This window comes from Juglans regia, chromosome 7 (genome assembly GCF_001411555.2).
Source record: "Juglans regia cultivar Chandler chromosome 7, Walnut 2.0, whole genome shotgun sequence".
Lineage (NCBI taxonomy): Eukaryota > Viridiplantae > Streptophyta > Magnoliopsida > Fagales > Juglandaceae > Juglans > Juglans regia.
In genome coordinates, this window is record NC_049907.1 from 51,350,456 (window position 1) to 51,363,055 (window position 12,600).

Below are 12,600 nucleotides of genomic sequence, written 5' to 3' on the forward strand. Positions count from 1 at the left end.
TGAATAAAATATTGTTAAAATATATTTTTTAATATTATTATTATTTTGGGATTTGAAAAAGTTGAATTGTTTATTTTATTTTGTGTGGGAATTTGAGAAAGTTGTAATGATGAGGTGAGATGAGATGAGATGAGATGAAAAGTTTTTGAAAAACAAACAAGGCCTAAATTTCTTGTGTGATTTTTTTTCTTGGAATCTACTTTCTAGATACCTGGGTGCATGGGACAAGGAGGAGGAACACATGGACTCGGTCAACAAAATGAGCGATTGAACCAAACATCCAACGTATTAAATTTCTCATAGAAATAAAGAAAAAATTTAATTATAAAAAATTCTACGGATTAATATACGCATCTATTTAATATAATTGATCAGAAAATAAATTTTATTAAAAATAATATTAATTTAAATTTAAAATATAAAAATAATAATATTAATACTTAAATTAATACGAAAATTTACTTTTACTTAACAAAACTTAAAAATAAAACTTATAAGAAAACATCTCGATACGTATTTATCGTGTTCATGGGTTTGAAGAATCCACCGTCTGGCAGGGAAAAGCCCAAAACCCTCCAACCTACAGTAACTGTTCAGCCCAAATCTCAGAAGGGTGAAGAAGGAAACTTACAAAACATCTGAATAAGTACAACTCGAAGTTCTTCGATAATCGCGCACAGACGGAAGCAAAACAACGACGCCATCAACACCGACATCGGTGAAGTCTGCAACTCTTAATAATTTCCGAATCCCCAAAATGACCTCAACTAATGACCACCGCCAACAACCTCCCTCCGATTCAGACTCCGACTTTGATTCAGACACCGACCACGGCCACACTGGATCCCGGCCCTTCCGCCACACCGATCTCTCAAACTCCATTTTCAAAGCCTACTTCGAATCCACCAACCAATCATCACCTTCCACCTCCGACCTCAACAAAATACAGTCCTTCCTCACCTCCTCCTCCTCCGGCGCCCTATCATGCCTCATTTGCCTGGAGCGCATCAGACCCTCCGACCCCACCTGGTCCTGCTCCTCTCTCTGCTTCGCCGTCTTCCATCTCATCTGCATCCAGAGCTGGGCCCGCCAGGCATCCGATCTCGCCGCCGCGCGCGCCGCCATACGCCTTTCCGTATCTCCGGAACTCGCCTCAGTCTGGAACTGCCCCAAGTGTCGTGTCCAATACACCAAATCCCAAATCCCTAAGATCTACCTCTGCTTTTGTGGCAAATTACAGGACCCGCCCAGTGACCCGTGGGTTCTACCACATTCTTGCGGCGAAATATGCGATCGCCCTTTGAAGCACAACTGTGGCCATCGTTGCTTGCTTCTCTGCCACCCTGGGCCGTGCCCCTCGTGCCCTAAGCTGGTGAAATCAGTGTGCTTTTGCGGTGCCGTTAACGACGTTCGTCGCTGTGGCTTCAAGAAATTCTTTTGTAACAATGTGTGTTCGAAGCTGTTGGACTGTGGGGTCCATAGGTGCACTGAAACTTGCCACGACGGGCCGTGCCCTCCGTGCCGTGCGCGTGGGGTCTACAGGTGCCAGTGCGGGAAGGTGGAGGAGGCAGAGAGGGAGTGCTGCGAGCGGAATTTTCGGTGCGAGAATCCGTGCGGGAAGGCGCTGGCTTGTGGGAAGCACGCGTGTGGGAAAGGATGCCATTTGGCTGGGGAATGCGGTGAGTGCCCGCTTCAGGGGAAGCGGACGTGCCCGTGTGGGAAGAGAGTGTATCAAGGGATGTCATGTGATGTCGAGACACCGCCACTGTGCGGGGCGACTTGCGATAAGACGTTGAGCTGTGGCCTGCATAGGTGCCACGAGAGGTGCCATCGCGGGCTCTGCATTGAAACTTGCAGGATTGTGGTCGCCAAGTCCTGCCGGTGTGGGAGCCTCAAGAAAGAGGTACTTTCTTTCTTATTTTTTGTCTTTGCGCTTTGGTTGTATGGATTTGAAGAATTCCTGGAATCTCAGTATGGGAAAAATGAAACTGAAATTAGAATAGGTTCCTTGCTATCAAGATTTGCTATGTGAAAGGAAGTGTCAGAGAATGCGGGACTGTGGGCGCCATGCTTGTAAGCGTCGCTGCTGTGACGGGGATTGTCCTCCATGCTCAGAGGTGAGTGTGTATGGTTATTGTTGTTGCTTCGTTTTGTAACAAATAATCTCTGATTCTGTTTTTTTCTTTTCAAATTACTTCCAGGTCTGTGGCAGGAAGCTACGGTGTAAGAACCATAAATGCCCTTCTCCATGCCATAGGTATGTCATATGCACCCTCTCCCATTTGCAGTAACCAACATGTGATGGTGCTGCTATCGTATGGTTCTCTGGTTTGGAGATACTAACAGGAAATTTGTGGGGGTGGGGTCTCTATGGTTTAGCCAATGAGCTGGACAAATAAGATTTATACTCAACTTTAGCTATTACCGGCTCTGGGAATTTTTAGCGTAGGTTCTGCAATTGTAAGAAGCTTTTGGTAGCTATAATTTGTGTAATCCTGAATTACCCATAAAAAAAAAAAATTGTGTAATCCTGAATTAATAAACAGAGGCATTGTATGATGGTAGTCAGTTTTGTTCTTGCAGAGGTGTCTGTGCTCCCTGCCCAGTGATGGTGACGATTTCATGTGCATGTGGTGAGACACACTTTGAGGTGTGAGTTTGATCTTTTGGATCCTGTAGTTAGTTTCTTATTTGGGAGCTGGTTTTCATCTCAAGCTGTACTGAATGAAGTATGGGGAAGTTGGGAAACATATTATCTTCTGTTATTACTCAAATTGAGGGCCCAAGAGCCCAATTATTCCATAGTTATGCTGTAGCTGACCCCTTGCTAGTGTTTGTATAGCATGTGCATTGATTGCATATACTAACCTTATAAATGTATAAATAACGCTGCCCCTTCTATAATTTGGTGTTTCCTTGAAACTCCAGATAAGCTTTTGTATTTTTCATGCGTCTCTGATTGATGGTATCAATTGGCCATTTGCACAGTTTTTCTTTGTGGTTCCTGAAAATGCAGGTTTCCTTTTTATGAAAAATTTGGAAAGAAAACAAAAAGAATTTCCTGCAACAAATGCATGATTGACAACCTTGATTGAATACTCTCATGGTTTCTGTACTAGGTCCCTTGTGGTACTGAGGCAGATCAGAAGCCTCCTAGATGTCCCAAGCCATGTGATATTGTGCCTCTATGCAGGCATGGATCAAATTGCAAGGTACCGTTGGTTGTTCTCATGCGGCTTTTCGATTTTGGAGGTTTCTAGGTTTTTTCAATCATATGTCGAATTCCCTATTTTGATTTCCGGCAACCCTTATCCTATCTGACCGCGTTCATTTTCATCATGTGTGGTTATGAAACTAATGGGCCTGAGGACTCGAAATTCCTTGAAACATTGATGATTAGCTGATTCTGGATATGTTTACATTTTCTTTAGGTTTTTGTCTTAAAATTTCCATCATTGTACTTATAAGTCTTGTAGAAAAGAAATTTAGTTATTCATTGCATGTCCTGCCCCTGGATGTTTTAAACATTGACAAGCCTTTATTGTTTCCAGCCACACAAATGTCATTATGGAGCTTGCCCCCCTTGTCGTTTACCTTGTGAAGAAGAATATCCATGTGGCCATAAGTGCAAACTAAGGTTTTCAATATCTCTCATTTCATTAATATTTATGTTAATCTCCTTTCGATACTAGATAGTCTTTTTTTTTGTACAACTTATTGTTCTTTTCCCTTATTTTCCAGGTGTCATGGCCCTAGACCTCCTCCTAACTCCGAATTTACATTGAAACCAAAGAAAAAGAAGTCAATACATCAGAGCGAGTGTATACCAGGTTCTGTATGCCCTCCTTGTCCAGAACTGGTTTGGAGGTCATGCCTTGGGCAGCACATTGGAGCAGAGAGAATGGTTAGTTTCAGTATTCTTGCCATCAATTTTCATTTTTCCTATATGCATACAAATAGGATAATGGTTTCCTCTGTGTACCAGATGGTCTGCTCCAATAGAACACAGTTTTCCTGTGAAAATTTGTGTGGAAATCTTCTATCTTGCGGTAATCATTATTGTACAAAAACCTGCCATACTCTGAAGAGCCTACCTGCAACACCCATCCAGAACGAAAGAAGCGAGTCTTGTGAAGAGTGTTATCTTCCTTGCCAAAAGGTGTTTATTACACTTCTATTGCTTCCTTTCCAGTGTACTTTTTATCTTTCATGTTCCTCCAGTGATTAATCTGTATCTTAGGACTCATCACTTTAAAACTCATTAGTTGCGTCCTTATTTTCAATGTCTTTATTCAGGAGAGGAAGCCCACATGTTCTCATCATTGCCCCCTGCCATGTCATCCTGGAGAATGTCCCCCATGCAAAGTGCTTGTAAAACGATCATGCCACTGTGGTGCAATGGTCCATGTTTTTGAGTGCATATACTACAATGGGTTGTCTGAAAAAGAACAGATGATTGTTCGCTCATGCGGTGGGCCTTGTCATAGGTAATTTATCAATATATGCTCATGCTAAGTTATTATGGAGCATGCTTATTTTATTACTTAAAGTAAACGGAGCCTCAATCTAAACTCTCTAAATTCTTCCTCGTGCTCTGGTATTCTTCTTGTGGTTCTATGAAATAAAACAGAACAATGGACTTAAGAGTTGATATTGATGCTGCAGGAAGTTGCCCAATTGCACCCATCTATGTCCAGAGACATGTCATCCTGGTGAATGCCCTTCACCTCAAAAGTGCTCTAAGAAGGTAATGATTTCAATAAATTTATAGAGAAGACCATGTCATTTAGCGGAACATATGGACTCTCAATTATTATGACACAATTGTAGCATTTCAACTAGCATTTGTATATTTGATTACTCTTTTCAACTGTTTCTTTTGCTAGATTTTTGTTCGTTGTAAATGCCAAACCTTGAAAAGAGAGTGGTTATGTCGAGATGTTCAAGCAGCCTATAGGAATGCTGGCTGTGATCCCAGAGATGTACTGAAAAATCAGTATGGGCTTGGACTTCTTTCATGCAATTGTGATTGCAAGAACAAAGTACAGGTTGCTACTTCAGAATTACAGTTGCGTAAATCAAAGGTGGTGGAGGTAATATACTTCTAATTCTACCAGAACCCTTTTTACTTTCCTTTCCTTTCTCTCTGCTTGGAGTCATTGTGGGTCTACTACAAGATTTTATTGGGTATGGCAATCGAGTCTCGTTTTTACAACTTTTATACAACTGTAGGTTAATATGAGGGCGTTTATGTAAAGTGATGTTACTTTTATAAGTTGTTTTACAAAAATGTCCCTCAAACATGGTTATATAGAAGTTGTAAAAAATGATTGTAAGTGTATCATTTTCCATGGCCAATCGGTTGGCACAAACTTTTGCCATGTACTGTGGAATAATTCCTGTAATCCCAAACATGAATATAGAGAAATAGATGCAAACATGCAGACTTGAGTTGTTAAAAGATCTGATAGCACTCAATTCTCCCCAGGGACCATAGAAAGTGGCGGGAATGGCAAAATGGAGCCTTTTCTATCTTCCTGCACAACCCATAAACCTGATTTTGGATGGAATTTCTTGTCCGCTGATAAATAGTCAGTTTAAAAAATACAGCTCTTAGCTTTTTGTACATGAGAATTTGCTTATGTGTGCGTTTAAGATTCAGTAGCTTTTTGACAGATGAACTTTATTCAGATGAAATCTAATACCACAGTTAATTCTTTAAAGGAAAAGGAGCCAGATACTGAAAAGAATGTACGAAAGCGCAGAAAAAGACGAGAACGGATACAAGACGCAGAGCAAATCTCACGACTACAGGTTTGATATCTTTACTAGACAAAAAAGTTAGCCCTCCCATGTACCCTCTTGTTTGCTTACCAACAGAAACTCTCCTTTGCAAACAGAAAATTGCTGCGACTGTGAAGTGGCTTCTTCTTTTCCTCGCCCTCGCGGTGGTCATAATTGCTGTGGCAAATTATGGTTACAAGGGTCTCATTTGGCTCTCTGATTGGATGAATCAAGTTGAAGAACAAAGACACAGAAGAAGATACACTCGGATCTAACCATTCTCTAGTCTTCTTGCTTTGCTCTTCTAATGTTTGATGTGGATTGATTTACAAAAGGATACTACTACTACAATGAAATTCTTTATGCATTGATTGCTTAGCAAATAATCTTTACTATGATACTCATCCAATGTACGGACACACCTATTTGATCATGTCGGTCAATTAAAAAAAATTGCAAAAAGATAGTTTTGCTACTTATCATCGATATATACCATATACTATATTTATTTTAATTTTTAATTTTTTTTAAAATTAATTTGTATTTGGTTTTATTAGGAAGATAACTGAATAAATTGAAAGTTGTTCCAGTTGTTGCAGTATGAGTCTCTCCCCCGAGGGGAGACGGAAGAGGGGGAAACGTTCCTTTATAATCTAATCTGTAAGCTATGTATTGGGCTATTCCTATTGTAGCTCTCGTAAGCCTTATGAGTTAAGCTATCTTAGACCCTGGGACTCACTCGCTGCGAGCTAACAAAGCCAATTCTTTCTATTTCTTTTAGAAGGGGATTTTATAGGTGTGAAACGAAGGCTTAAGGGATACCGGAGGTGAATTAGAGAGGCAGGACTGCCCTCCTAAATTAATTGAATTTTTCTATTTTTCATTCACAATATATATTATCAAGAAAAAAAATAATACAAAAATAAAAAAATATTTGTAGAATTTTTCATTCGATGATAATAATGCCTACGATTGATTCAGTCAGCTCTGGCGGCCAAGCCCATTTAACATCTCTTTTTGGTTTTTGCAGTTACTACATTGAGACCTCGGTTCTTGAGAATTTAGGGTTGTGCAGAAAAGGCCTTGTGCCCAATCCGTCCACCAAAATCAACTTGGTCCACCCGAATAAAAATGGATTCATCGGGTCAAAGTTTAATACCAGGTTTTAAACAGTCAACTCATCAAATCCATCGAAACCGAAAAGCTTCTCTTCTGAAACCAAACCCATCGAAATCGAAAAAATGCATCGAAACTGAAAGGCGAAAAGTCTTCTCCCCACTGCGAAAACCCTAATCGCTATTCTCTGTCGCCGTCACCGTTCTTTAACTTCGAGCTTCCAGGACTCCGTTCCACTGCCTCGATTCAAGGTTATCTCTCTGTCTCTCGACTCTTTCTTCTCTCTCTTTTTCAGTCACTCAAGTAGAATATAAAAGTTTGCTTTCGTTATTTCTGATAATCTCTCTCTCTCTCTCTCTCTCTCTCTAAGATCTAACTTTGTCTCCATGTTTCATTCTGAGTCATTGTCTCTCTCGAACGTTTCATTGTATTGATTTTTGCTATATTTCTTGATGATATTTGTCATTTGGGAGAGTTGCTATTTTTCTTTGGGGCCGATTGCATGCACAAAAATGGGCCGATTTCTATTTTCTCTAGGCGGCTGGGGTGAAATATCACCTTTACGCGAAATCATGTGGGATCTCTATGTTTCCTTCTCAGATTTTGGCTCAGCAAATATGAGTTCCTGTATATTCTTTTGTCTGGGGATGATCTAAGCTTCTTCAATGTCTTCGATATCTGTACAAAGAGGCCTAGATTGTATTTTGGCTTAGTAGTTTCCTTCTTTTTTTTTGTACGTTTATGAGCTTTCTGGGTTATTCTGCTTTGCGGGTACCTTTTGTTTTCTATTGTGGCTGTGAAGAATCATGGAGCTGGTTCTTTGTGTGGGGCTTGTACAGAATTTGGAGAATTATGAGCAATCTTTGAGAAGGGGTAGAAGTGGATATGGGTACAATTTATTGTTCTTATTTTCAATAGATTGTTACTCATCACTAAGATTTTTTTTATTTACAGTATCACTAAGAATTTGACTGAATCTTGACTGAGTTTGTTTGTCTAGATTTTACTTTGATTATTAACCGAGTTTGTCTGGGTTTTACTTTCTTGTAGTAGTATTAAAAACTTAAAGCGGGTTCGACTCGACCCGAATGTTTCCAAGCCGGTTCGGGGTTGGGTTGGCGTGCTTTTAAAACCAAGCCGGGTCGGGTAGGGCCAAAACCCAACTTCGGATGATCAGGTTGCAGCCCTGCTTGGGGTCAATATTGAATTACCCAACTATTCTAGCATCTTTCATCAACCTATAGTCACGTATAAGATTCTGAACCAATGATAAACGGTCCAAAGTAGAAAGAAAAAATATATTCAGCATCTATTTTTTTATTATACTCTCATCATCTTATGATGCAGCATTAGATGATAAGTTTACAAATGAAATATAATAAATAATTTTCAGTCATCTAATGTCACATCAAATTATGAGAATTGAGATGCTAGCCGGATTACTCTTTTATCCACAAGCCCATATCAAGCACGTGTGAAACCGGCTATCCGACCAAAGCAGTACGCGTTTGACTTGGTCCCTGGGATTTCTTTTACACGTTGCCAGCCGTGTGAAATGCGAATGGTTCGTGACATCTGAATGGAACAAAACGAGGGTGTGAGAATATGTTGCCAAGAGGTCAATGTCGTGGATTTCGTGGATTTTAGATGGACATGTCCATTGATTCTAAAACCATTACGTATAATGGATGTGTCTGTATAGAGCTTTAATTCGTTTGTCAAATTTAGAAGACTTTGAGCCAATAACGAACAAATCTATTTTGTTTATGTCCATGTGATTAATTATTAATCTCGTATGACCCGATATTAGGCTTTACTTATCATGTTAGGTTCAATATTTACTTGCAATTACAAGTTTCTTTGACTGCGTAAGGAAAGCCCCAGATGTTAAAAATTGAAGCTTGTATGGTTCCTAGCTAAGACACGTGATAGGTTGATCAAGCTTCCTAGAGTCTGTAGTTCACACTTGTGCTGTGCAATTTTCATTCGTTCCTCGTACCTCAATTTCAATTGGGCAAGAACTGGATGATTTTTGTTCGTCATTTTATTCACGTGCAAGTTCAACCGCAAGGCTTCTCTCTAGCTATGGTGTTTCGCAATTAGTTGCATTTTCCTTGTTAAAAACAAAAAACAATAGGCAGTGTCTTATTTAATTAAAGTTTGTGCGCATAGTCATTCACCCAACAGTCTAGCAAACAAAAACGAGATTAAAAAATATTTCTTAATCACTAAATAAATAAAAAAAATTACTTCGGGACACACTTTTGAGATACTTTTTCGATGATTTCTGAAATTATTAAGCTAAGCCTGGAGGAGAGGAGAGTACAGAAACCGCTGGGGACTTTTCCAGGAAACTATTAGAAGTCAAAGTGCCCCCAACATGGAAAGTGCAAGTTATACGTTCTCTTTCAAAAGGTCGGACGGACCACTTGCCCATCTTTTCATTCGTAAAATAGAAAGGATTGACAGAGTTTGAGTACGTGTGGGGCTCAAGCACAAAGCGCAAGCCGCGTATCTGGGCGCACTTACAAGGTGCATCATTTTATATATGCTCCCTCCAAAACCCAAAAAATCTTTGGTCGTTCACGTACATGTATTTCTGTCATATGCTCATCAAATTGAGTGTAGAATATTCTGCACCTGAAAAGCCTTCTTCCGACCCAGTCAGACTTCGTTTATACTTGATTAGTACGTTGCAATTATGAAAATTAGAAAGCTTTATAAGTTAAAAAGGAAACATAAAAGCCTTTTTCCTTTCCTTGAAAATAAACCAGGTAATCCTTCTTCCTGGCTGTCGGTGTTCACATAAATCCTACCCTACTGCCTACTAACAGCTCAATGTTAGATGAAATTCCTAAACTTTACACACACACACACACACCAAAAAAACACATTTATACCAAATAAGAACTCTCCAAAAACAATAATGAAAATGGATAAAAAGAATTGTTTCTTTTCTTGTTTTCCAGTTCGGAACTTCATTCTAAAACGATGGAGATTGCACCACTAGAGATGCTGCCACGACTAAAATCGCAGACAGACAATGCTCGGTCCAGATTCGTAACAATGTCAGCCATGGTTGGCCTGTCCTTTCCTTCCAAATTCACACAATGCAATGCAGTATATGCCATCAGCTCCACCGCGTCTACTTCATTCACCTCTGGTGGCCCAACCCTGGAGTCCAGGATCTTTACCATTTCTCCAGCCATAATTGCTGGCACCGCAAAGTCCACCAAGCTTATGGGCGTTCCTCCATCTTCACCATTCCTGAATATTGCTCTCTTTCCTGTCAAAAGTTCTAGCAGTACTATTCCAAGTCCATAAACATCACTCTTTGCTGTTAATAGATTTAGACCATAGTATTCAGGATCAATGTACCCAACTGTTCCAGCCGCTTTCGTTGTCCTGTAATCGCAATCGGATTCCGGCCCCATTAACGACAATCCAAAATCAGATACTCTTGCTATCCAATTCGCATCGAGTAATATGTTAGAAGACTTGATGTCTCTATGAATTATGGATGGGACGGCATAATTGTGGAGATATTCAATTCCTCGTGCAGCATCTAACGCGACTTTGATCCTCATCTTCCAAGAATTCAAAACGCTACTACTCTTTTCCACGTTGTTCTTGTCGTGTATATGATCGTAAAGGGCACCATTCTTCATGTAGTCGTAAACCAGGAGCTTTTCATCCTTTTCCTCGCAATACCCAACAAGCCTAACCAAGTGTTTGTGATGAAGGCGGGACAAGAAGGCCAATTCTGAATCAAATGCGCTTTCTTTCTCTTGAAACTTCTTCGTCTTTGAACCTGTTTCGCCCCTTTTTATCGCAACCTCGCGACCATCACTTAATTTACCTCTGTATACAATGCCAAAGCTTCCAGCACCGAGCTTGTTCTGTAGGGAGAAACTGTTGGTGGCTTCTGCGAGCTCAGCTAGTGAAAATTCCTCGGCCATGTCTGCGTGCTTGGATGAGGTTCCACTCCTCTGGCGCCTCATAATGAGCGAGGCCTGGCACCTAGTGGTGGACGATCTCGAAGGCGGGCTATTGTTTAAGGCCGTGCCATTGTTAGAACTGGGAGCTCTTGTGATTGTCGGTTGCACTGAATTGTGCACTTTCTTCTTCCCAAAACAGACTCCAGTCCACAAGCAGTAGACTATTGTGCAAATACCCGCAAAAACTCCAACCGAGCCCACAATGCAGAACGCCAATAGTCCCTTTCTCAGACCCTTTGATGGAGATGACCGAGCCGAACCTGTTGGCCCCGGGGGTAATGGTGCTGGTGGTGGCGGCGGAGTTGAACTTTGAGTAAAACAAGGGTTGCAAATATTCCCAGAACCAGAGCACAAGTTTTGAGACAGTGGATACAGACCACACTCGCTGCAAGAAGAATTATTGCAAGGCCCAGGAAGAATTGCAGGAAAATCAGCCCCTAAACTATAATTGGCCTCACCAGCCCAGCCGGGTCCCCAACATGTAATTGACAAACTCTCCATCGTTAATCCACAAGTAAAATTTGACCCCGACGCAATGGTTGCAAACGAAACACCTTGCGTCACATTCACCGAATACTCTCCTCCACCACCCCAACACACAACCGAATCATTAGGTCCCCTAATTCCACAACTATGGCTCGCTCCAAGCGCCAACGTCGAGAACTCCCATGCCGAATTCGAAGGAACATTCAACTGCCCAGAATCGTTATTTCCTTTGCAAAACACAAACCCGGTAGAATTGAGGCCGCATACATGAGAGCCACCAGCTACAATACTCGCCATCGGTACGATCCCAAACTCTGTCTGTATACGATTCGCTATAGTAGTATTACTTCCCCAACACCGAACCTGACTACTGTTCCTTAAGATACCGCAAGAGAATCCTATACCAGAGGAGATTGACAAGAACCCATCAGATGGTGGTCTAGACTTATCACCTCTCCAGCAATTGACGGAGCCTGTACCAACAACCGTGGCGCAGACTTGGTCGTCACCGACCGAAAGGTTCTCTAATGCGACTGTGTCATTGAAGTAAACTCGTTGGGGGTCGAAGCTACTGCTAGAAAAGTTGGTCGTGTCCCAGCAGTGGAAGCTGTAACCACCGGAGCGGAGGCCACAGAAGAAGTTCTGGCCACCGGATATGGAGGAGAAATTGACGTTGGGATTGACGGGGATGATTTGGCCACGTCGGTAGCATTGGATGCTTTGCCTAGGCTGCGAGGCAACGATGCCGCAGACGGTGGCGGAGGCGTAGCTGATTGCGAGGGTGGCGCCGGAGCCAAGGGCATGGGCTGAGGGTGTCCTGTAGATGAAGAAAATGACGGAGAGGATGACGATGACGGCGGATGAGGAAGAAGATGGTAGTTTCGTCATCTAAAAGACTCTGTTTTTACGAAAGGAGTGGTGGGTTGGAGGCTGGTCAGCTTCATTGGCGGAGTTGACCGAGAGAGAGGGAGTGAGAAAACGGAGAGCACCTTAAAGACGGAGAGAGAGTTACAGAGGTGGAGATTGCAGGTGGATTAGTTGTGTGTGAGAGATTAGATGGAGAGAGGGCCAGACGTTTCGGAGTTTTCAGTATGGAAACAATTGAACTCTCTTTCGGGGAAGTCTTTCAAGGTTGTGTTTGGCAGCAACGGGTCTTTAAATATTCGTATTTTAAAACAAATAAATTTCAATAGTTGGTATCAAAATCAATGGAAGT

At 41.4% G+C, this 12,600-nt stretch overlaps 2 protein-coding genes across 3 annotated transcripts; one reads left to right on the forward strand and one right to left on the reverse strand.

The window, feature by feature from the left end:
• Positions 1–651: 651 nt before the first annotated feature.
• On the forward strand, positions 652–6,263 carry LOC108991893 (NF-X1-type zinc finger protein NFXL2). 2 transcript variants are annotated; one of them, XM_018966304.1, is made up of 13 exons: positions 652–1,903; positions 2,004–2,117; positions 2,202–2,257; positions 2,584–2,650; positions 3,120–3,212; positions 3,552–3,637; positions 3,742–3,904; positions 3,986–4,159; positions 4,297–4,487; positions 4,666–4,747; positions 4,887–5,093; positions 5,725–5,814; positions 5,901–6,263. In XM_018966304.1, the coding sequence occupies exons 1-13, from the start codon at positions 758–760 to the stop codon at positions 6,057–6,059; spliced, it is 2,628 nt and encodes an 875-aa protein (XP_018821849.1). In that variant the 5' UTR covers positions 652–757; the 3' UTR covers positions 6,060–6,263. The 2 variants fall into 2 exon arrangements, with proteins under 2 accessions (XP_018821849.1, XP_018821851.1); XM_018966306.2 differs by lacking the exons at positions 5,725–5,814; positions 5,901–6,263 and having other exon boundaries at positions 4,631–4,747; positions 4,887–5,024.
• Positions 6,264–9,599: 3,336 nt separating this feature from the next.
• LOC108991843 (putative serine/threonine-protein kinase-like protein CCR3) lies at positions 9,600–12,523 on the reverse strand. The gene has a single exon (XM_018966237.2). The coding sequence runs from the start codon at positions 12,270–12,272 to the stop codon at positions 9,879–9,881; it is 2,394 nt and encodes a 797-aa protein (XP_018821782.1). The 5' UTR covers positions 12,273–12,523; the 3' UTR covers positions 9,600–9,878.
• Positions 12,524–12,600: the final 77 nt, after the last annotated feature.